The sequence below is a fragment of the Tachysurus vachellii genome, chromosome 10, assembly GCF_030014155.1.
Source record: "Tachysurus vachellii isolate PV-2020 chromosome 10, HZAU_Pvac_v1, whole genome shotgun sequence".
Taxonomy (NCBI): Eukaryota; Metazoa; Chordata; class Actinopteri; order Siluriformes; family Bagridae; genus Tachysurus; species Tachysurus vachellii.
The window spans coordinates 4537706-4563418 of NC_083469.1; the positions used below are offsets into that span (position 1 = coordinate 4537706).

At 38.7% G+C, this 25713-nt stretch overlaps 2 protein-coding genes and 1 pseudogene across 3 annotated transcripts in view; 1 reads left to right on the plus strand and 2 right to left on the minus strand.

Moving 5' to 3' along the window:
• Positions 1-18665, plus strand: LOC132851973 (E3 ubiquitin-protein ligase TRIM39-like). The gene is made up of 7 exons (XM_060878967.1): positions 1-64; positions 3770-4326; positions 4444-4539; positions 4661-4894; positions 4991-5153; positions 5303-5338; positions 18118-18665. Exons 1-7 carry the CDS (start codon positions 1-3, stop codon positions 18663-18665), a joined length of 1698 nt encoding a protein of 565 aa, XP_060734950.1.
• LOC132852455 (translation initiation factor eIF-2B subunit epsilon-like) overlaps positions 1-25713 on the minus strand; it is a 123759-nt pseudogene that overhangs the window by 56794 nt on the left and 41252 nt on the right.
• Positions 18157-25713, minus strand: part of LOC132851978 (E3 ubiquitin-protein ligase TRIM8-like) — a 13052-nt gene continuing 5495 nt past the window's right edge. For both annotated transcript variants that reach the window (XR_009649084.1, XM_060878969.1), the window contains exon 2: positions 18157-19340. Coding sequence is in view for 1 of the 2 variants with exons in the window: in XM_060878969.1 (XP_060734952.1) it covers positions 19024-19340 (317 nt within the window). In the remaining variant the exon portion in view is untranslated. The remainder of the gene's footprint in view (positions 19341-25713) is intronic.

Below are 25713 nucleotides of genomic sequence, written 5' to 3' on the forward strand. Positions count from 1 at the left end.
ATGGCTGAATCTTCATCACAAACAGAAGGCAGAAGAAGGGGGAACATGGAGGAACCAGAATTATGTAAGTTATACAGTTTATGCATGATTAGTTTTCTGCATGTTTAGTAAACATAGATATTCTACATGTTTTAATGAAGGACTGTCACTATTATAATCTATATTGTTATAAAAATGATCTCAGTGAATGGCGTAATTGTCTTAACTGCCTTATGTATCAAGAATAAGAGTTGTGTTATAATACACAAACATCTTAGAAAGACATTTATTTACACAGATCCTGTAACTATGGAGAATTTATTTTACTTTATTAGTTACATATTTCAATATATAATTCAATAATTAAATATGTAATGAAATCTAAGAAATAAATAATACCTCATTAGAATTATATGATTTATTATTGTTTTATTTATTTCTTTATAGTTTGTATTTATTTGCATAGATATATAAAAGTGAAATGTTTTGTTTGCTATTTTAATATTTGTATATTAATTTATTTCACTGACACTGAAAGGCAGAAAAACGAATCAGAATTAGAATCAGAATCAGGTTTATTGGCCAAGTGTGTTGACACACAAGGAACTTGGTTCCAGCTATTTGTGACTCTCAAAAGTACAGACATATATAACAATATAGCTGCAAGCAGCGATACTTGGGTCAAGCTGATCAGATGCGCTCAGAAAATGTCGCTGATGAACCATACCAAGTTTCGTAGCGATATGGCATTGCATTCGTAAAATACTGAACTTAACGTGAAAATTCAAAATGGCCGACACACAAAATGGCCGTCCGAAAACCGTTTGGTATCGTTTGACTCAGCATGCCTCAAGGAGTCTAACAACACCTCCTTCGTGATTTTAGACTCAAGTTTACAGTAGCTATAAGCGAAAAAAGCTGTTTTTAAAATCTCGTTGCCACTAGGTGGCGCTGTCACGAAAAGTTGCATGCTAATAATAAGAAAACTAACGATAACAATAGGTGTCTACGCCCCTAAGTGTGTGTGATAAGTGAGTGTGTGTGTGTGAGTGTGTGTGTCTGTTTGTGTGTCTTTGTGTGTCTTTGTGTGTCTGTGTGTGTGTGTGTGTGTGTGTGTGTGTGAGTGTGTGTGTGTGTGTGTGAGAGTGTGTGTGTGTGTGTGTGTCACTGTGGTGCTGGTCATTTGCACCAAACCTTACAAGTTCCCCTGAAAGCAGAAACAGAGCTCTGTGACGCTGTGGGTTTACAGGAAGACTGATGAGAGTAGAGGACACACTGAAGAGCGCTCACCACAAGGAGAAAATAAAGTGACAGCTCAGGCGCTGTGTGTTCAAATGTTTACCATGAACAGACAGACAGACAGACAGCGCGAGAGAGAGAGACAGACAGACAGATGCCCAGTCTTCTTTTTGCTGTATTCTGATTCTGAGAATTTTGTCTCTAGGCCTCTAGCAGTTATGAAACATGAACATAATTGGATTTTTGGACTGTTGGTGGCGCTAGACTTTCCTAACTTTCCTACGTACGGTTCTATGGGCTGCCACTGACTTCAATGGTGGAATGGGAAGAATAATAATAATAAGAAGAAAACTAACGATAACAATAGGTGTCTACGCCCCTTCGGGGCTTGACCCCTAATAATAACAAATACATAGAAACTGTAAAAGAAAGATGTAAAATAGTTACCAAATAATATATTTAGCAAAATCTGTGACTGATTTCCACTGTTGTGGAAGTTTTTGAGAAAATAAAAATAGCACACTGTTCAGAACGAGCAAGAGTAAAATGGTTCACAATGTATTTGTGCTGCTGCACAGCAGGACCCAGTGCTCCTCGTGTATCATGAGAGAGGAAGGGCCTAGAACATTTATTACATAAATATTACATTTATTTATGAGGTTATATAGGAATGATTTATAGACAGAAAACAGAAGAAAGGAAAACATCACCAATCATTGGCTAGATGCACAACGCTCGATCATCTACTGATCAGGATCTTACCAAGGTCTGCCTAAGTTGTTTATGAGCCTGAGTCTCACCATCACGTCTCCAGCTCCTTCTGACCCTCTAATATTGTACACAAATTGTCTCTGGTAATAACAATTTCTAGTCACAAATAATTTCTAGTAACGTGCAGAGAAGGTCAGACAGCTTTCATAGTAAAATATTACATCACAGTAATGTGTTATGTAATATTCATCTTGAATATTGATAATGATTATTACAAACTTTATAAAACAAAACCTTGCAACACTTAAACTTTATAAATAGCTAAATAACTTCAAAATGTATAATGTAACACCAAACAATGTATAACACAACATTTTAAATACACATTGATGTCCAAAGGTCTAAGACTTATAAAAGATTAATAATCTAGGAATCTGTAAATGAACATTAACATGAAACTACAGGCTGAAAAATGTGTCACTTTGTTGACTAAAAATTTGTTATTGTTGGAGCTCGGCAGTGATACTTTGCTACATTCCCAGGGAACAAAAGGAGTCTGGGGATGGAGGGATGAGTAACAGAATAAAAGGTGGTGTGTGTCAACTGAGGGGGGGCACGGTGGCTTAGTGGTTAGCACGTTCGCCTCACACCTCCAGGGTTGGGGGTTCGATTCCCGCCTCCACCTTGTGTGTGTGGAGTTTGCATGTTCTCCCTGTGCTTCGGGGGTTTCCTTTGGGTACTCCGGTTTCCTCTCCTGGTCCAAAGACATGCATGGTAGGTTGATTGGCATCTCTGGAAAATTGTCCCTAGTGTGTAAGGCCGTGAGTGAATGAGTGTGTGTGTGCCCTGTGATGGGTTGGCACTCCGTCCAGAGTTTATCCTGCCTTGATGCCTGATGACACCTGAGATAGGCACAGGCTCCCCGTGACCCGAGGTAGTTCAGATAAGCGGTAGAAGATGATGAGTGAGAGTGAGTGAGTGAGTGTGTCAACTGTGAGGATCAACAACTCAACCCCAATCCTGTCACAAAAAAGAATGTCACTATACAACCAAGTCAAAATGACCAAAGCTCATTTATTCACAAACATTAAGTGCAGGAGGGTTTGAAGACTTCAAGAGGGGGATCTGGACAAAACAATAAGCAGAACCCATCTAACTAATTTAGGGAGAAACTAAATAAGCTACAAAATAAAATACAACACAATACACAATACACTAACTCCATTACTAACGTAAACAGGAGAAAACAAGATCAAAAAGAAATGGCACCCCTTCCCTACTAACCCCTTTCCAAATTAACAATAGAACTCAATAAATAAAGAATGAAAAACTGTAACAAATATTAAAACTTACAACCAAAAGAAATATGTCCCGTTACAGAGATGTCAATTCCAACAACAGAAGAATAACAAAATATTAAACAAAGCTCAATCAAAGTACAATCACTAAACAGTAAATACAAACTACTGGGAGAGATTTAAAAAGCCCCCCAAAAACAGCTCACTCTCTCACACAACCACTCCAGCACCCACCCAACCACCCACCCACAACTAGCAGGACAATGCTGTTTAAATAAACTCTGCATCCTCTCATCATCCAAACAGAGCTGATGTTCATTCAGTGATGTCAGATGACAACCATTTTTCACAGAAAAATTCATGAATCTATTCTACAAAAATAACATTTTTACACTAACAGTAACTGACACCCCAACAAGTGCCTTTACACAGTTTAGGAAAACTTGTAGACATTCTGGTCTGTGATTTTCACACCTAATCTACAGATGCAGTTTACTCTATTTACACCATTTATCAACAATGTGTAACATTTTCTTTTCTAGTTTCTCATGACTCCAGCAGTCTCCTGTCTGAAGATCAGCTGCTGTGTTTGATCTGTCTGGATGTGTTCACTGATCCAGTCACCACTCCATGTGGACACAACTTCTGTAAGAGCTGCCTTACACTGTCCTGGGACAAGGATCAACACTGTCACTGTCCATTATGTAACCAGAAATTCACTAAGAGACCTGAACTGAAGATTAATACAACACCAACAGAGGTTGCAGATCACTTCAAGAAGAAAAGTGGTTCTGACAAACCTGAGGTTCTTTGTGATGCCTGCAGTGGAGAGAAGCTGAAGGCCCTAAAATCCTGTCTGGATTGTGGACTGAGTTTCTGTAAAATTCATTTAAATCCACATTATCATGTTCCAAAACTTAAGAAACACAAACTAATAAACCCTGTGGAGAACCTGGAAGCCAACATATGCCAGAAACATGAGAGAGCTCTGGAGCTGTTCTGTAGAGAGGATCAGAAGTGTGTGTGTCAGTTCTGTATTGAGACAGAACACAAGAATCACAACACTGTTCCTATAGAGGAGGAGAGCAGAAAGAGGAAGGTGAGAAACACAGATTAACTTCCAGTAGGAGATCAGATAGGAAGATTGTTATTTAAATTTAAATTTAGCCAAATTACTTTTTTTAACAAAATTATTAGTCGTCTTCTCTGTCCTCAGACTCAGTTGGTGGAAACACAGACTGATGTGCAGCAGATGATTCAGGACCAACTGAAGAAGATAAAAGAGATCAAACACACAGTAGAACAAAGCAAAGTGTGTACAAACATGACATGAGTTAATATCTGATACATTCAGTAGTTTTATTCTTATTTGTAATGAACAAAGTTCACTATCAGTGTTATCTGATGGAAGTGAAAATGTGTTCCTCCTTTAGAGAAGCACAGAGAAAGAGAAAGCAGACAGTGTTGAAGTTTTCTCTGCTCTGATTCGCTCCATTGAGAGAAGTCAGGCTGAGCTGCTGGAGATGATGGAGGAGAAGCAGAAAGCAGCAGGGAGGCAGGCTGAAGGACTCATTAAAGAGCTGGAGCAGGAAATCAGTGTGCTAAAGAGGAGAGACACTGAGCTGGAGCAGCTCTCACACACTGAGGAGCATCTCCACCTCCAACAGGTCAGTGTTCCTCTCTCTGCTCACTGACAATGCAGAACATCACAGAACAACACTCACCATGCTGAGGGATTTCTCCTCTCTCCTGCTGTACTGTAGATTTACTCCTCCATGTGCAGCCCTCCACACACCAAGAACTGGACTGAGATTAGCATTAACACTGATGTGAGTGTGGACACTGTGAGGACAGCTCTGTCTCAGCTTCAGCAGACTCTGAATGAGAAACTCACTAAATCACTCAATGACAAGTTAAAGGAAACAAGTGAGACATTATTTTGTACTTTAGAGTTGATAAAAACGTTTCTAATAATAGACTAAAGTAGATGTTTTAGTTATGTTTTGCAAAATCTAAATATTAAATACCAATAACTGATCTGAAATCTAATGACAGTGATGTTTTGTTGTAATTAGTTCCCACAGATCTGAAGAGGATTCAGCAGTATGCAGGTACAGTGAGCTTTCTGATTTCCTCTCATATTAAAATGTACATGTCAGCATTACACCACTGCATCATCAGACTTATTCTCATCTGTAGATCTCTCTGGATATTAAAGTGTCTCATTATCCTCCTCACTGTAGCGCCTTATTACTGTCATGCACTAAAGCTCTTAAACCCTTTTCTACTTTAGAAACACTGATCATCTTCTTACATTTCACTAATAAAATAATGCAGGAAACATGTATGTTTGTACAGAGATTAACTTTATACCTTTTTAACTGCAAAGATGGATTTCTTTGATTATAAGTGGTAAATGTAATCTTTATGCTGTCCAAAAGGTGAGAGTTTTAAAGTCATGCAGTTAGAAAAGAGTTTTTACACCATGCAGTGTTTCTGTCATTTACAAATAAGCTTGAACATAAAAGTCATGAATGTATTCTACAAAAATATATTTTTTACACTAACACTAACTGACACCCTAAACAAGTGTCTTTGTTAAAATATTTTTTGTATTAGTTAAAGAAAACGTGTAGAAATTCAGGCCTGTGTTTTTCAGACCTAAACTACAGACACAGTTTACTGTATAGAGACAATTACTGAACTATTTTGTCCATCTGTATCAAGATTTTTCCTTAAATGTGTTTCTCTCATGTTCTGTGACTCCTTCTGTCTTTTCTGAGTGATAAAAATCACAAACACAAATATATCACTAAAGTAAAGATGCAAAAGGAAAATATTACTACTTTGATATTTATCATCAGAATCAGGAAAATCTCCATACAGTATGTTCACACTAATGACAGAGAGAGAGAGAGAGAGAGAGAGAGAGAGTGAGTGTTTGGGAATGTGGTGTGTGTGTGTGAGTGTGTGTGTGCGCGCGTGCATGTGTGTGAGAGAGAGAGAATATATGTTGTGTGTGCGTGTGTTTGTGTGTGTGTGTGTGTGTGTGTGTGTGTGTGTGTGTGTGTGTGTGTGTGTGTGTGAATGAGTATATCTGCTTATGGTGGTGTGATTTATGATTTCTTCAATCTTCATCATTTACCCAAACGTCTACCTTTTAGTGTAAAACTCTACAAAACAAACAAGTAAACAAACAAATAACTAACAAACTTGAGAGGAAACATTTAAAATATGATTATCAGTATCCTATCAGGTAACACAATACATACCTGTCAAGCTCATCAACATTTCACTGAATTCATATGGATCATTTTATTCTCACAAAACACAGAAATAAGGCATTATGTATTTGAACAAGATACAGTAAGTTCAGAAGTACAGACTCTAGGAAAATCCACTGGTGTCCAAGGGGCAGAAACCAGGGGTGTAGATTCTCCTCTGTCTTCATCATATACATAGTAAAATGTTAAAATCTCACTATAAGAAGAAGCAGCACCTCTGGAGCAGAGGACCTTTTGCTCAGGGGCCCAGCAGGGGCAGCTTTAACCCCAATCCTCTGATTATCAACACAGAGACTTAAGATGGCTACAAGCAGCAAGATGTCTGTCTGCAGCGCAAGAAGTGGCAAGTCATCTTCGTCATCAGCGAGCGCAGCCCATGCACGGGCCAGAGCTGAAGCCGCCAAGGTGAGAGCATCATGTTCTAGCCAGGAGGCCAAACTTAAAATGGAAAAGGCCACAAGTCAGCTGGAAACAGTAAGATTAGACACTGAGTTGGAAGTGTTAACACTGCAACGAGAAGCTGACGCAGCTGAAGTAGAGGCACAGTGCTAGAGGAAGCTGAATTAGCAGAGCGTGCAGTAGAAAGGGGTGGATCTGAAGCATAGGAAGCTAAAATTGAACGCACCAGTGAATACGTAAATTCTCAAAATAATCTTCAGGATCATTCTCCCCCTCCACTTCTATTACCTTTGCCTGTCACTCCTCCATTTCATGCTGGCTCAAATAACAGCTTTGTAACATTGAGTTTAGCTGCGAACGATACCTCACATGCACAATCTGTCAAACATAAGCCAAAGTCTGAAAAAGCTGACCGTATGCACTTACCTGCAACAAACCTACCTAATCTGTCTGAAGGTGTGATTAAGTCCGAAGTTGGGAGGACCAGCCCCATCATGAATGCACTTGTTAAGCCTTACATTGCTCAATACATCCCTCCATCCTGCATGCCACATCAGGTAGAGTCTTTGGCACAGTATTTACGGTAGCCAGACGAGACCTCGTTAGTTCAGGACTTTACCTATTCGACGATAAGCCTGAAAACTATCGGTCATGGTATTCCTCATTCACCAGTGCAGCTCGTGAAGTTCACCTCACAGCAACCCAGGAACTGGACCTCATGACTAAATGGCTGGGAAAAGAATCTGGCGAAATGGTGAAGCGAATCCGCTCAATGCATATCAGTAACCCCATTCTTGCTTTACACAAAGCATGGGAAAGACTACGTAAGTGCTATGCTGCACCAGAAATCATTGAAAGATCATTGTTTCAGCGATTGGACAGTTTTCCTAGGATTTCAGTTAAAGACCATTACAAATTACGTGCCAAGGTGCTAAAGAGGATGGTTATCTCACAGGTCTGTCATAGCTTGACACTTCACGTGGAATCGCACCTATTGTAGACAAGCACCAATCACGATGCGGCCATGCACCCTGGCCCATCACTGCAAGTAGGCTCCTTCACCATCACAAGAGAATGGCGGGGAGGAAGATGATCACTCTAACAAGGCCGTTGTCAATATAAGCTGTACAGAAGTTTGTGGTCCAGGTCAGTGGAGCCGCTCATGCTCAAAAATCTGCCTTGTAAAGCTGTTCCCAAAAGGTTCCAAGGACATAGCCATCAAAGCCTATGTAATTCTGGATGACCAGAGCAATCGTTCATTAGCCAGACCAGAATTCTTCGAGCAGTTCAATGTGGAGAGTGAACAATTCTCATATCATCTCAGAACCTGCTCTGGCATAATCAAAACATCTGGCAAGAAAGCTGAAGGATTCCAGATCGAGTCCCTGGATGGAAAGGTTCTCATCTCTCTTCCTCCACTTATTGAGTGTCATGAGATCATAAACAATCGCTCCAAGATTCCTACGCCAAGTGCAGTTCTTTCCCAGCCTCATCTCTGTCACATAGCCAAGCACATCCCAGAACTAGAACCGAAAGCAGAAATACTTTTGCTATTGGGGAGAGATGTGATAAGGGCACGCAAGGTCAGGCAGCAGGTCAACGGACCAAACAACACCCCTTTTGCCCAACGACTGAACCTGGGCTGGGTAGTAATAGGAGAAGTGTGCCTGGGTAATGCACACAGATGGGGGACTCGAGTCATATGACTTGACTCGAGTCGGACTTAAGTCGCAAATTTGAGACTTGAGACTTGCTTGACAAATATTAAAAAAAGACTCGACTTGACTTTGACTTGACATTCATGACTTGAGACTTGACTCGGACTTGAGTTACTGTAAATGACTCGAAATAACTGTTTTTTGTTTTTGTTCCATCTTTTTTGTCTATTTTGTTTTTAAATCTGTTTTTAAACACACGCAAATGTGTAATCTAACCACGTGACGCAGCAGGCAAGCAGAGGGAGAGCGCGCACTAACTAATAAACCTTAACAGTCGTGACGAAACATGGAAGGCGCTACACCAAAAATAATGAAGATGAGCAAGATTAGAACAGCAGTATGCAACCACATCGCTCACAGTTGAATGACAAAGTTCTATCAAATTAAATTTTTTGCAAGTGCAATGTAGTGTAAATGGTTGGTCACTGTTTATGTGGAAATGTCAGCTTTTTTGCAATAGCTCTTATAATTGGTCTTCAGTGTTAGGCTTTGAGTGAAAAGCGTATGTGGATCGTTTACGGTTATGCACATACAGTATATATAAAAAACATAAATATAAAAATAAAAATCCTCAGAGTTGCAAGCAGAGCCCTATTCTTGTCTTGCATGCACACGCACACACATTCAATTTATAGGGATAGTTCACCCAAAAATAAAAAAAAAATCTTTCATAATTTTTGTCACCCTCATGATGTTACAAACCTGAATAAATTTCTTTGTTTAGATGAATACGGAGGAAGATATTTTAAGGACTGTTTGTAACCAAACCATTCATGAGCGAAGTGAATGGGGCTCATGAATGGTTTGGTTACAAACAGTCCTCAAAATGTGTGTTCATCAAAACAAAGAAATTTATACAAGTTTGTAACATCATGAGGGCGAGAAAAAGATAACAGAATTTTAATTTTTAGGTGAACTATCCCTTTAATTAATAAATTACACTCACTCCAAACTATCCCTTTAATTAATAAATTACACTCACTCCAATCATCTCTCTCTCTCTCTCTCTCTCTCTCTCTCTCTCTCATGTTTGAGGCATATTGAAACTTTTCATGCTTTTATGTTGGCCTTATTTCAGTTACATTGACATCTTATTCTTTGTAGTTTTGATTTTTATTCATTTTTAGATTTTTATTGTATTTACAACTCACCTGCATGTGGACACCTTTTAAAAATAAATGCATATAATCATTTTTGTTGCAAATAAAACTCATAGTCCATAAATACTGTAGATTTAACTTTGTTTAATATATACATTTAGTTAAATTATCAAACATATGTATGACTTGCCAGTGACTTGCTTGACTCAAGCTACAGTACGACTTGACTTGCTTGACATAAAGCAGTGACTTGACTTGACTTGCTTGACATAAAGCAGTGACGTGACTTGACTTGACTTGACTCTCACAAAAAATGACTCGGACTTGCTTGAGACTTGAAAGTTAAGACTTGAGACTTACTTGTGACTTGCACATGTGTGACTTACTCCCACCTCTGGTAATGCACATACTGTAGGCCAATGGTCAACACATTCAAGACCAACGTGCTGGAAAGTGGCCGATATTCAATTTTTCAACCCTGTACAAGCTTTATGCGGATCAACGAGATGCAGCAAAGTGGTAGCACATCCACCAAATCAACTGAGAAGACACTTGGAGAGACAGTGTTCAGCAGAACTGAGAACGACAACAAAGCTGCTCCATCTGTTGAGGACATAGCCTTTCTAAAAATAATGGACACAAATTTCTATAGAAGTGATGATACAGTAACAGCTGGGTAGCTCCCCTACCATTTAGAGAACCATGCAAGCTGTTGCCAAACAATAAGGAGCAAGTTAATCGTTTAACAAGTCTGCAACGTACTCTGAAAAGAAAACCTGAGATGCAGCAACAGTATGTGGAATTCATGGAAAGGATCTTTACCAATGAACATGCAGAGGTAGCGCCACTACTGAAAGAAGGGGATGAATGCTGCTACCTTCCTACATTCGGGGTCTATCAACCCCAAAAACCCAATCAGATCAGGGTGGTCTTTGTTTCCAGTGCTCGATATTCCAGCATTTCTCTCAATGATGTGCTCCTCACAGGGCCCGACCTCAATAACTCCCTTGTCTGCATCCTGCTATGCTTTCGGAAAGAGAAGGTTGCAATCCTAGCGGACATTCAGCATGAATGACATGGTGCATGAAGACCATCGTAACTTTCTCCGATTTCTATGGCACAAGGACAATGATGTGAACAAGGAAATTATTGAGTATCGAATGAAGGTTCATATCTTTGGTAATCGACCATCTCCTGCTGTGGCCATTTATGGGCTGTGAAGAGTCATCAGAGAAGGTGCACAGGAGCATGGTGCCAATACAGTCAAGTTCCTTTAAAGACATTTCTATGTTGATGATCTGAAGCTGAGGCAATTAACTTGCTCCAAGGAACACAGGCCTCACTAGCTGAGTCAAACCTCCGTTTGTACAAGTTTGCTTTGAACTCTCAGACAGTTATGGAAGCCTTTCCGCCAGAAGATTGTGCCCCAGTAATCAAGGACCTAGACCTGAATGGAGAAACTTCACCCACACAATGGAGTTTATGTCTGCTATGGGAGATCACGACCGACACATTCACTTACTCTGCAGTTTCATGTTCAGCTTCATGTTCCACGTACATACACAACAACCTCACTAGTTGAGGCAGTGCACACGGAATGTGTGTATCCTCAGATGCATCTACCAAGGCCATAGGTGCTGTGGTATATCTGAAAGCGCTTCAGAAAGATGGGCAAGTAGAAGTAGAATTTGTCATGGGCAAGGCAAAATTAGCACCCCCGTCTGAACCTACAATCCCAAGGCTCGAGCTCTGTGCTGCTGTCTTAGCAGTAGAGATGGCAGATCTCATTAAGGACGAGCTGGATCTGGAGCTAAAGGACATGAAGTTCTTTACCGACAGCAAAGTGATGCTCGGCTACATTTATAATGATTCGAAATGATTCTATGTGTATGTCCACAACAGAGTTCAATGCATCCATCAGTCCTCGAGACCTGAGCAGTGGCACTATGTACGCACAGAAGAAAACCCTGCAGATCACGCATCGCGATCTTTACCTGCACTATGCTTGGCACAGAGTTCATGGTTTACCGGTCCCTCCTTCCTGCAGCAGCCACGACCAAAAAAGACAGAAACGACTGAGATGTTTGAAGTAATTGAACCTGAAAATGACTCAGAAATAGGACCGCAAGTACAAACATGTGTTACTAACCTGAGAGAACCAGAGTTTACCTCTAACTGATTCCAACGGTTCTCCACCTTCACCTCGCTAGTAAGAGGAATATCATTTCTAGTTCACATGGCAAAATCCTATAATTACACAAACCAACACATCAAATGCAAAGGTTGGCACAGATGTGACTTACCCTGTACTCCAGACGAAATTAACCAAGCAAGGAATTTTATCCTTTAAGCAACACAAAAGGCTGCATTTGCAAAAGAACTGACGGCCCTCCAAGCTAACCAAGCCGTACCCAAAAGTAGTCACTTAAAGAAACTCAGTCCAATCTGGAGGACAACTTAATTTGTGTTGGGGGACGACTAAAGTTCTCTGAGCTTGCAATTGCAGAAAAGAAACCAATATTTCTCCCCAAAGATAGCCACGTATCCCTACTGCTCATTCGACACCACCATGAGCAAGTGAAACATCAAGGCCGTCACCTGACAGAAGGAGCTATCAGGGCAGCAGGACTGTGGATCCTGGGAGGCAAGTCACTAATTAATTCAGTACTTCACAAATGCATAACCTGTCGCAAGCTGCGTGGAAAGCTGGAAGAACAACACATGTCAAACCTGCCACCTGAACGCCTAAAGGTCTGCCCTCCCTTTATATATGAGGGGCTCGACGTATTTGTACCCTGGTCTGGCACAGGCAGACGCACCAGAGGAGGACAGGCAGAGAGCAAGCCATCATGTTCTGCCGCATGAGTTCAAGAGCAGTGCACATCGAGGTCATTGAATTAATGGTCACGTCAAGTTGCATAAATGCTCTCACGCGCTTCTTTGCACTCAGAGGCCCTGCAAAACAGTTCCGTTCCGATTGCGGTACCAATTTCATTAGAACGTGCAAGGAGCTCGGGATGGACAAAATGGTGCAGAAGTACCTCAGCTGGGAATTCAACCCACCTCACAGTTCTCATATGGGAGGCTCGTGGGAGCACCTGATCAGCTTTGCCAGAAGAATCTTAGATTCAATGTTTCTGCAGCTGAAAACTCGCTTAACCCACGAAGTTCTTTGCACACTAATGGCAGAAGTTACTGCTATCATTAATGCTTGACCACTCCTACCCGTGTCTGCAGACCCAGAACAACCATTCATACTTTCACCATCAATGCTCCTCACACAGAGGACAGGAGCTCCGCCTCCTCCTGGAGACTTCACAGACAAGGACCTGTACACAAAACAATGGAGACAAGTTCAGGCTCTTGCAAACCAGTTCTGGACCCGTTGGAGTCGAGAATACTTACCTTGCTTGCAACACAGGCCAAAGTGGACGGTACCTTGCAGAAACCTTCAAGTGGGAGATCTGGATCTGCTCAGGGACAAGCAGACAGCTCGCAACTGTTGGCCCATGGCCAGAATCTCAGCCATATTTCCTGGAAAGGATGGCCATGTAAGAAAGGTTGAAGTCACCACGACTGACCAAGGCAATATAAAAACCTTTCTAAGGCCAATTGTAGAGGTCGTCCTTCTTCTACCGAAAGACTGATCTAGAGACTAAGGTTTAGCACTCTTACAAGTTCATAGTGACCTTACCTAGGTCAGGCGGGGAGTGTGTTGTCCTGTAAGGACTTTAATGTTTAAATATTTGCTTTAGATATTTTTGATAAATATTCTTATATAAAAAATTAACATTTTATAATTACCTTTTTATCTACTTAATTTGTAAAAATATATTGTTTGTTTTATGCGATAAGTCACTAACTGTTGCTACTTCCTGTTTCGTCACTTCCGGTTAGCGCTCAGTTCTCAAGAATGCAATGAAACCGGCATGGTATGCTTTCTATAGTATCCATCGCATCCTTTAAAAGGCATCATAGAGGCAATGCCTTTTCACGACGTGCAATGTTAATGAGAGAGTGACAGTAAATGATCAATCTTGCTACGACTCTGTCTTCATTGACTACGGTTCAACTTGGTGTTTAGTCAGCGTTTCAACACTCTGCATGAGAACACTATTAGATTAGATTAGACATGAATGGATGGACTGAATCAGTAGATTGATTGAATGCTAGATAAAATGATGGAAATTATGTAGAGACACTGCAAATCTTACAAGGCTAATTTTATTTCAATTAATTTTGTTTTAATGTAAAAAAAATGTCTGAAAGCAAATTCATCCACACCAAATCTGCGACATCCTGATGCTTATTTATTAAATGTAATGATTTTTTTAAGACTATAAATAGTATGAGTCACATAAACACAGGAGAATTTTTTTTTTATAAAGTAACTGGTAGAAGCTCTAGTGCTGTGATGAGTCTGTTTGGTCATTGTTACATGTTGGAAGTTTGTTTCTCTGTTCCCGTTCCCTGTTAGCTCTGTGTTCTGCCTTGTTCTGTCTGTTTCTTGTGTTTTGGATAATTAAACTTTAGACTGCATTTGGATCCTCGCTCGCCTTTGTCCTGCATCACGACAAGTGCAGAGACATTATTGTTGATGAGAGCTAACTGGAAGTAAACGTTACACTAGATCAGGGGTTGGCAACCTTAAACACCCAAAGAGCCATTTGGACCCGTTTCCCACAGGAAAAAAAACCACAGGGAGCCACAAAACCCATTTGACATCTAAAATGAAGATAACACTGCATATATCGTTTTTTTACCATTATGGAAAGTATAGAAAAAACTAGTGTTGCATTTATGAAATCAATGAACTGCTACCGAGTAAACGAAATTTTATTTCTGCAAGCAAACAAAAATATTTTGAACAGTTTGAACTAACCTTAACAAAAAAGATGCTGGGTTGAAGGTTACTTTCACATAAAATGTTCAATGTCTAATTGAGTCCTCTTCGTATTCATGACATCAAAATTTTAACACTTAAGTAAAGTTGGCCGCATATTCACAGATTGGAGTTTCCCGAGTCAATAACTCCTGAGCTAAACGCTGTTATTACACAAATAACACCTCTTTTCTATCGTAGTAATGTAGAGATGCAGCTACAACCCAATTTTCCTCAAAATCATCTTTCCTCCGCGTTGGACAAAATACACAAGTCTCTATGTGCAAACGGCTGAGAAACAGATTCCAAGGGACCGTCTGCAAAGTGCAAAAACCCGAAAAACGAATACAAAGAAACAGTCAATAACTTCACTGTAATACACTGAACACTGTACTGTGAAGTTTTTGATTTTTTTTATTATGAAAAATCATAAAAATTATACAAAAAGACATTTCTCCCAAATAAGTGTTGTAGTATAACTATCAGGACATCAGTGATGTGTGAGCTGGTGACAGTACAGTGTATTACAGTGAAGTTATTGACTGTTTTTTGTATTCGCTTTTCGGGTTTTGCTCTTTGCAGACGGTCCCTTGGAATCTGTCTCAGGTGTTCGCACATAGAGACTTGTGTATTTTGTCCACTGCGGAGGAAAGCTGACTTTGAGAAAAACAAAATATGACGCATATTTTGAGCGACAAAAAATTAAACACGGTTTATTTTAATGTTACAAGAGCATAATCTTAGAATTTCATTTTTTTTTTAAACCAACTAACTAAAATAAAATAAACTTAAATTAAATATTTATTTTCCAAATCTACAGGGAGCCGCAGCACTAGATACTTTTATTTATTTAATTTTACTTTTCATATCAATTTTCTTATGTAATGAGAAGGTATGTGAATCTGTGTACAGAAGTTAAAATTTATATTCAAGATTTAATTTACATTTTTTAGCTGTTCAGAGATTCATATTTTATAATTCAGATTTTCAAAAAAAAATTCAGATTCAGTATTTAAGTTGTCAGCTATTCAGAAAAATTTCAGTGCTCAAGTTCAACACAGAAAATTGTAGTTTATTGTGTAGTTATTAAAATTTTAAAGGTGTGTTTAAAATATATAAAATGTAAAAATTTAAAAACAAACTGTTTCACTCAACCACTTTGTTTTATTTCTAAATGTAAAACGTACCAGTGGTCTCATTTATACAGCAGTTTTCGCGCAAAGGTTGTGATCTATAAAAAACAAACTTGACGAGAAAATGTGCGCACCTTTAAGCAAACTTTGAGGCGTGCGTACACACATTCTGGAGACAAAGGGAATTGGCGACACAGATGGTGAGGTCGTGTTAGATTGTAGAAAATACATGTGAGAAGAACGATTATAAGAATGAATGACATTTAATTTTCACTCCATTTCATACGTTATATCCACATTATCATGAAGATTAAATCCAACAGTGTTATTTGTGCCGATTGTTTTAGGCTATATACATCTAGTAAAATCCAAACGTAATTCAAAATGTATTAAAAATAAAATAATAATAATAATAATAATCAGCGCTACTCCATCCAGGGTGTATCCTGCCTTGATGCCCAATGACGCCTGAGGATAGGCACAGGCTCCCCGTGACCCGAGTAGTTCGGATAAGCGGTAGAAAATGAATGAATGAATAATCAGCGCTGCCTTACAGTCACATTGTCCACAACGGGAGCGCAGGAGGAGACGGCGCGACTACATGTGATACAGAATAGCATGAAATACCCTTTTATTAGAGAACTGCAGAACACAGTGTAAAAATGAAATATTTTCCTTAATGTACATATATCATAAAATGTCAAAGTCTGCAAATACAGTCATGAAGCACAATCGCTACTCATCATCGGTCCTAACTATTACGGTGTTCATTACAAAACCGTCATGAAGAAGTATGTGTTCACTATAACATTTTCGTCTTAAATTTTCGCCCACAAATTAATTCTGTGATTTTGTCAAGGTGTTAACGATCAGTCTAATTGCTAGAAACATATAAATCCTCCAGTGACCCGGGTATGTAATGCTTCATGATGGCACTGCTGGCACTGTTGGAGGATTATGCTAATGGCAGAATAAGGAGAGAACGAGTTTCCTCCCCCATTATGATAACTGGCTAATAAACCGATTTAGATTCCCTAGAGCTGTGCTCTTAGATATATGTGTTGAATTGGGTCCAGTATTAGAGAGGGCAACATGCCGGAACCATGCCATTACAGTCCAAATACAAGTCCTCACCACTCTGGGGTTCTTGGCAACCGGCTGTTTCCAGCGGGAATTGGCAGACAGGTAAATTATTTATATAAAAAAAACTATAAGTAATCCTCAAATTTGTGTCTAAGACCTTTTTGTATATGAAATAATTCTATTGGAATCTATCATCTCACCCTATAGGTCTGGTATATCACAGCCATCCCTGAGTGCCATAATATCTGTCGTTTTGAATAGTATACTTAATATGGGTAGTCGATACATCAGATTCCCCTACACTGTGCGAGAACAGGCTGAAATTAAAATGCAATTTGCAGCAATGTCTGGTTTCCCAAATGTAATCGCCACAATTGACTGCGCTCATGTTGCTATAAGGGCACCATCTGAAAATGAATTTGCTTATGTTAATAGAAAGCATGTGCATTCTATAAATGTGTAAATCATATGTGACTCCAACGTGACCCTCACAAACATTGTGCCACGCTGGCCTGGTTCAACACATGATTCCTTTATCTTGACACATAACAGTGTAGGGAACAGACTAAATGCAGGTGCAGTACGTGATGGCTGGCTTCTTGGTGAGTTTAACAATATTAAAAAGTAGAAACTGTAACAATTTTGTTTTTAATATAATTATAACAACGTTGCTTTTAATATAATTATAACCTGCAGGCGACAGTGGCTACCCCCTGAGACGCTAACTCTTCACCCCATTTTTAAAACCTGCAGAGCGCAGAGGAAACTCATTATAACGAGGTCCACTCTCATGCCCGTGCAGTGATTTGCATTGACTATTTATGGTTAAAAATGGGCGTGTACAGGGCGGGATTTGAGGCTGGTTCACGTACGCACATCTGCGGGTGATCTGTGATCACCCTCGGAATTTTTTTTGGCATACGCCATTTTTGGTTTTTGGGCGTACGTAAACTTTTAGTAGGGATCCTACGCACAGTTTTATAAATGAGACCCCAGGTGTTTATCACTCAAGGTTTTTACCTCAAATGTTTTTCTCTCATGTTCTGTGAATCTTTCTGTGTATTTCCTGAAAAACAAAAAACAAATCACTAAAATTTCAGAAGGAACCTTTTTATATTTCTTATCTTTAACAGACTCCTATAAACTGTATTTTGTAAATTGTAATGAAATAAAATGTAAAAAAAATCTTCTACAAATCCTTTTATAAATCAATAATGAATATGATAAACTGGATGATGATTTAATATTTTCTACATGTTTACTCATATCACACACTGTGTGTTTCTCTCAGTGGATGTGACTCTGGATCCTGATACAGCAAATCCATATCTTATCCTGTCTGCTGATGGAAAACGAGTGAGAGATGGAGACAAACGACAGAATCTCCCTGATACTCCACAGAGGTTTGATTCATGTCCATGTGTTCTGGGAAATCAGAGTTTCTGCTCAGGGAGATTTTATTATGAGGTGCAGGTCAGATGGAAAACTGGCTGGGATGTTGGAGTGGCCACAGAGAACATTAACAGGAAGGGGGAGATTATACTGACTCCTGAGGATGGATTCTGGACTGTGGTACTGAGGAATAAGAATCGGTATAAGGCTTGTGCTTGTCCCTCTGTCCCCCTCACACTGAGAGAGAGGGTGGAGGTGGTGGGGGTGTTTGTGGATTATGAGGAGGGTCTGGTCTCCTTTTATGATGTGAAGTCCAGATCTCATATCTACTCTTTCACTGGTCAGACTTTCACTGAGAAACTCTATCCATACTTCAGTCCTTGTTTAAATAAAGGAGGTAAAAATTCAACACCACTGATCATCTCTCCTGTATTTAAGACTGAATAAATTTAAACCTCACAAATTTGATCATCAGATGGTAAGAGTAGAAAGAATTTGTTTACTTTTTTGGTTAGATTTTAGAAATACATATATCCTTTTAAAATGCTGTACATATTATTTTATTACCTGGTTTTAATTGTAATCCTATAGTCTGTTTGTTATGATCATGTGACATTATGATTGTAGAACTTTGTCATTACAAATCACATATTAAACTATTTATCCAGCAATCAGGATATTTTGTGTTTGTTTTTTTGTTTATGGGAATGTATTTTATTTCACTGTATTGGTGTGTTCTTTGTTACATTATAAATAGTTGGAGTAATTCATAGTTTATTTATAAGATGAAAAAACCCAGGTGTAATTAATTTGTTGTTATCCCATGATGCTCCGAGTGTACTATGTAAGACTGGAAGTGTAGAAGAAAGTTAGCACTTTTCTTCTTGACATGATCTGCAACCTCTGCAGACAGTGTTGTATTAATCTTCAGTTCAGGTCTCTTGGTGAATATCTGGTTACATAATGGACAGTGACAGTGTTGATCCTTGTCCCAGCACAGTGTAAGGCAGCTCTTACAGAAGTTGTGTCCACATGGAGTGGTGACTGGATCAGTGAACACATCCACACAGATCGGACACAGCAGCTGATCTTCAGACAGGAGACTGCTGGAGTCATGAGAAACTAGAAAAGAAAATGTTACACATTGTTGATAAATGGTGTAAATAGAGTAAACTGCATCTGTAGGTTAGGTGTGAAAATCACAGACCAGAATGTCTACAAGTTTTCCTAAACTGTGTAAAGGCACTTATTGGGGTGTCAGTTACTATTAGTGTAAAAATGTTATTTTTGTAGAATAGATTCATGAATTTTTCAGTGAATGTTATTTAAAATGTATCTCTCAATTAAGATAAATCTCAGAAGCACCTGCATTTAAAATAATAAATAATGCGATGTGATGAAGAAAAGTGATTTTCATCCAAGAGCTGATTATTTTAAAATAAAACTTTTCATGACTGAATGATTTGAGTGCTTTAATCATCTTATATAGTATGTTATGTCTTAGGATGTATTTTTTTGCTCTCTCTTCTCTCTCTTTGTTCATTTTGACTTGGTTGTATAGTGACATTCTTTTTTGTGACAGGATTGGGGTTGAGTTGTTGATCCTCACAGTTGACATACACCACCTTTATTCTGTTACTCATCCTTCCATCCCCAGACTCCTTTTGTTCCCTGGGAATGTAACGAAGTATCACTGCTGAGCTCCAACAATAACACGTTTTTAGTCAACAAAGTGACACATTTTTCAGCCTGTAGTTTCATGTTAATGTTCATTTACAGATTCCTAGATTATTAGTCTTAGACTTTTGGACATCAATGTGTATTTAAAATGTTGTGTTATACATTGTTTGGTGTTACATTATACATTTTGAAGTTATTTATAAAGTTTTAAGTGTTGCAAGGTTTTGTTAAACAAAGTTTGTAATAATCATTAAAGATGAATCACAATCATATTTTTTGTTAAAGGCATTGATTGAACTATTTGTAAATATATTTTTGTAATTACACAGTAATATTTATTGAAGCAATCGTTTAGCCATAATACATTATTTTATAATACATTATTTTATAATATTTTATTAAGAATGCTGTCTGACCTTCTGAGCACGTGACTAGAAGCTGTTTGTGACTAGAAATTGTTATTACCAGTGATGATTTATGTAAAATATTAGAGGGTCCGAAGGAGCTGGAGACGAGATGGCGAGACTCAGGGACTCAATTACATATTGAATTTATAACTAATAAAGTAATATAAAGCCTCCATAGTTACAGGATCAGTGTAAATAAATGTCTGTTTAACTCAGTTATGTCTGTCTGCAGTGTTAAACCTAATGAATGACATTAAAACATTTAGTCTGTTATTTAAAACACATGTAAACATTCTCATTGTAATAAACACAGAATTTCACTGTTCTTTCTCTCAGCTTTCAGCTCAATAACTGTATCATTCACAGTTTCTCACATCCAGATAAGTTTGTAAGTGTTTAAGTTTCACCCAGTGCTCACTGCTGTACTTCTTTCACAGACACACACACACTCTTTTCCCACTTAATTCAGAGTAGCTAACACATTTTGTCAAATTTAGTCTTTAGGCATAAGATGTCATCTCACTAGCTTCACTTCTACTCATGTATTATACAGCCATTCGAACTGCACATGTAATAAGAGTTATGTGGTTTATTGTTCCTGCAGTTTATCCTGATTACTGGATAAGATCTTTTTCAAAGGAAGACATAATTCTAAATAATTTCATCTTTCTGCAGATGGCAGCATTGAATGATCCAGGCCAACATGGCAGAGGGAGGAGGTGAACATTTATAAGAAATTATGGGGTTTACAGCTTTTACGATTCTAAATATTATTGTTTAATATAATCTGATGTTACAACCCAGTCTAGGGTTGGGCTGCACAGAGTTACAGCTTGGTATTCAGAGATTGGATACCTTCATAGATAACAAAAGAAACAACACAAAGTAGGATTTCTAGGTAAGTGTATTTACAGACAAATGATATATACAGCCAACAACACTGGTGTCTCTTCAAGGTGGGCCAAGGCCAAAATAATAAAAAGGTCTAATAGTAAATAAATAGCTATCCTTACCTTAAAGCAAAGCCAAGAAAAATACAAGGGAACTCCCTACCAAAACACACAGGAGAAAAAGGAACCCACTCCCAAAGAAAAAAGGCAGCCAAACTTCTACTGCCAGTGAAACAGTGACAAATTTTACAGTGAGATATATGTATATATACAATGTGTAACACAGCAACAAATCCAAGGGTAAACCAAGCTCAGAGTCAAAAACAGGCAGAAGTCAATACTGTACCAGAACAAGAACGATCACAAAAGCACAATAATCCAACTATCACAACACAACAAACAACCACCACTACCAGTGTTGCCAGATTGGACTAAAGATTTCCTGCCCAAATACAGCTTAAAACCCGCCCATTTCAAAAAATACCAGTCCAAAATACATACTGTTATTAAAACTGTTATAGAATAAAACACACAATTTTTTTTTCTTATTAAACAACCAGACTAACAAATCGCACATTGGAGAGCACCAGGCTCACCCCAAGTATATCCAGTGCATCTTTTTTTTTTTTTTAAATATAAATGATAATTTTAATAAAACACAAGGTCTACATCGGAAACCTCAGAAGGGGACAACATTTTTTTATTGTTCTTGTGCTACTATTGTCAGAGCTACAGTTCTTTTCTAATAGGCCAATTCTCAAATCATTTCATTATACTTTTCTTTTTGTATTAGTAGGCTACTTACAAATTTGTGCTTAATTACCAACTAATAATTTTTTTTATATTATTAAAATTATTATTATTATTTAACTTATAGACCACTGGGCGAATCATCATGAATTCTCGTTTTTTCCTTCTTTTAATTTTAAATAAAATAATGACTGAATGATACACTGAATCGTCACTAGACACTATATCAGCTATTACGTTTCAGAAATGATCAAACATCAGAATTGTACATCTGTACTCTGTACTCTGATTTCTGATTGACAGTATTTACAAAATGCCTTTGTATCATCGCCTACCACAGGTGTAATACATGTTTTTAAAGACGGGTCGCTCTCCCATTCCTTTCTGTAGGACTTGAGCTGGAGACATTTATCTACAACGTTAATCGGCGGAAAGCCGCAAAGACAGCAACCAAAAGCAGTGAAATGTCACTATTCTTATTACCAGAGTTGTAGCACAAACAAAATATTAATGCAAACAATCCATTCAATGCTAAATAAAAATAACATTTAATGATTTGGTCTTTGTCTTGTGAATATTTTTATTAATGACTGCATTCATTGGACACACTGTTTGTAGAGAATGCACACACACATGAACTGATTTGATTCAAGACTGGCATCATTACATCATGCATAAAATTTTGGTGTCCACTTTGCCATTTAATAATCCCATAACTTTTGGCTTAAAATGTAGTCATATAATATATAATATAAAATTCTCACTGAGGGCTAAAACCCCATAAAGATGAAATCCTAGAACCGCCCCTGCTCTTATGCCTACCGAAAAATCACTGAAATTTTACTTTTTACTTTTACTTCAAATACTTAAGTACATTAAATATCAGATACTTTAAGACTTTTACTTGAGTAATATTCTAAAAGACTTTCACTTCTACCAAAGTCTTTTTCTAGTACGATACCTGTACTTTTACTCAAGTATTGCTTTCTAGTACTTTATACAACACTGGAGATGAGCACATGAGACATGATCAAAGCCATTCACAACACTATCCCAACACCCGTCCCCAAGCTGAGGTCCCAGTTCGCCCTCCCAAGCAGCCTTTGTTTTGGAGGTAGATTGGTCACAGAAATCCAGAATATGTTTATAAATCTCAGAGACAGCACCTTTTGGAGACCAGAATGGACTAAGAGAGTAGTCGTGTAAATTGGAATGCATCTACTCGCCCCAAGACCAAACAATCCCAATCTTATCTGCTTTCGGCTCCCCTCAACCAGCACTGGCGTCGGCCAAGGCCGCTGTTGGAACAACAATTCCCCTGGAAGAGCACTGCAGCTAGACGCTCTTGCATTCCTTCCCCCACTTCTACAGACACCTGCTGATTGTTGACTCTCTTTGGGACCTAATCAAGGTTGTCTCCATGGCAATTTGCTGTGTATCGCTATGACAATCTTGCAGACTGAGGCACACCAAGATTTGATGCCGGGAGCAACGACTCTCCAGGCCTACACTTACATACATACACACACACACACACACACACACACACACACACACACACATATAAAGATATGCACTCACCCCCCACCCCCCATCCCACGCCTTCGCCGCTTTGTACCGCCAGTCTGACAAGCGGGTCTGTGACCAGCGCCGAAGATAAAGGCCGCAGGACCTGATGGCTGCTTGCCTGTGCTGGATTACCTCCACCCCCCCACTCCCCTCCCCTGTTGCAAGTCATGTGTTTATGGCGTACTGTTTATGTGCTTATGTTGCTGAGGTGTTTTTTTCTTGTTCCCACACTGTACTCCCCACCGGAGCATAGTCTGGGGGTTGTTGTTTTTCTTCCATCATGTTATGCTGTATTTCTTTTCAATCCCCTGTCTTCCTGTCCTGTCCTCCCCTTGTATTGTATGTATTGTATGTATGGGCAGGTTGATGGCTAATTTCGCTGGTACCTGTGACCAGTGACAATAAAGGCTACTACTACTACTACTACTACTACTACTACTACTACTACTTTTCCTTGTGATTTATACGTAAGCAACCCTTCCCATTGTTGGAGAGGTGGCGCTGAGGGAAAGCCAGGAAAACTTTTTTGAACAAAATGCCTAACTTGAAAATGTCTAAAGAGGTGGCTGGCAGGTAGCCCATACAATGATGACAAATTAGCAAAACTGTTAAAAAATCCTTCTGTGTAAAAGTCAAGAAAACAGCGTATACCTTTGCTATACCAAACTGAGAAAAAAGAATCCAGACATGAAGGGGGGAAAAGATGATTGCTACATAACGGACCTAAAGGAGAAGCAGTTACAAACTTGAAACGTTTCCTAAATTGATACCAGATTTTTAGCGTATTAAACACAACAGAATTTTTAACATATAAAGAAGTTTTAATTGGAAGAGAAGAGTATATAAGAGCAGGTATGGAGGATGAGGAAGAACATGACTGAGCTTCTAACTTACACCATGCTAAATGAGGTGACTCCACCCAGCACCGTATCTTATGGATGTGTGCTGCCCAGTAATAAAACTGAAAATTTGGTAGTGCCAGACCACCGCTAGACTTACATCTCTCGAGTAATGACTTACGCACCGTGGGACATCCCCCAGACCAAATGAAAGCATTAATCGTTTTATCTAATCAAAGAAATGTTTAGGTAAGAACAACGGGATTGTTAGAAATAAAAAAAGAAATTTAGGCAGAACATTCATTTTGATAGCATTAATCTTCCCAATCAGAGACAAAGGCAGACTATTCCATCTATGAAGGTCAGACTTCATTTTAGTTACGAGTGGAGTAAAATCCACAGAAAAAAGTCCTGAAAATGTACGTGTCACATTAACACCAAGGTAACTAAATCCAGTGGGACTGATTTTGAAGGGCATGTCCAGATGCTTAAGTTGCAAAGCAGTTGTGTTAATTGGATAACATTCACTCTTCTGAAAATTTAATTTATATCCAGAAAAGGATCTGAAGGTATCGAGAGTGGACAAGATACCAGGTAGACCAGATACAGGGTCAGATACATAGAGCAACAAATCATCTGCATACAACGATAGTCTGTGTTCAATGCCGTTCCTAGTGACTCCTTTAAATGAAGTAGAGGATCGTAATGAAATGGCCAATGGCTCAATGGCTAAGGCAAATAAAGATGGAGAGAGAGAGGGCAGCCCTGACGTGTCCCACGTTTCAATGGAAAATACTCTGAGCGCACATTGTTTGAATACTGGCTTGAGGTGATGTTATATAGTAATTTCACCCAACTAATAAATTTATTAACAAAACCAAATTTTTTTAATACAGCAAATAAATACTCCCACTCTACCCTATCAAATGCTTTTTCGGCATCCATTGAAATCACAATCTCAGGTACCATTTTGGAATGTACTGTATGAGTAATATTTAAATGAGTGCGAGTATTAAAAAATAAATGACGTCTCTTAATAAAACCATTTTGCTCCTCAGAAATAATGCTGGGCAACACTCTCTCTAGACGCAGAGCTATAGTTTTTGCCAGAACTTTAACATCAGCATTTAACCCTCAGGGGTCGAACGACGCACCGGAGCGTCTTTTTTCCTTTTCCTTTTTTTCATTTTTTCCTCTTCAACGTGAAGTCCACTTAAAATACTCCGTCATTCATAGTCATACACATACATGTAATACATCATTCGAAACTGTAAAGTGTCTACTTTTATTTGAGTGCCTTCATATTAACAACAAAACGCTGTGCTTTTGGCAAATAAAGAAAATAACCAGGTTGTGCATT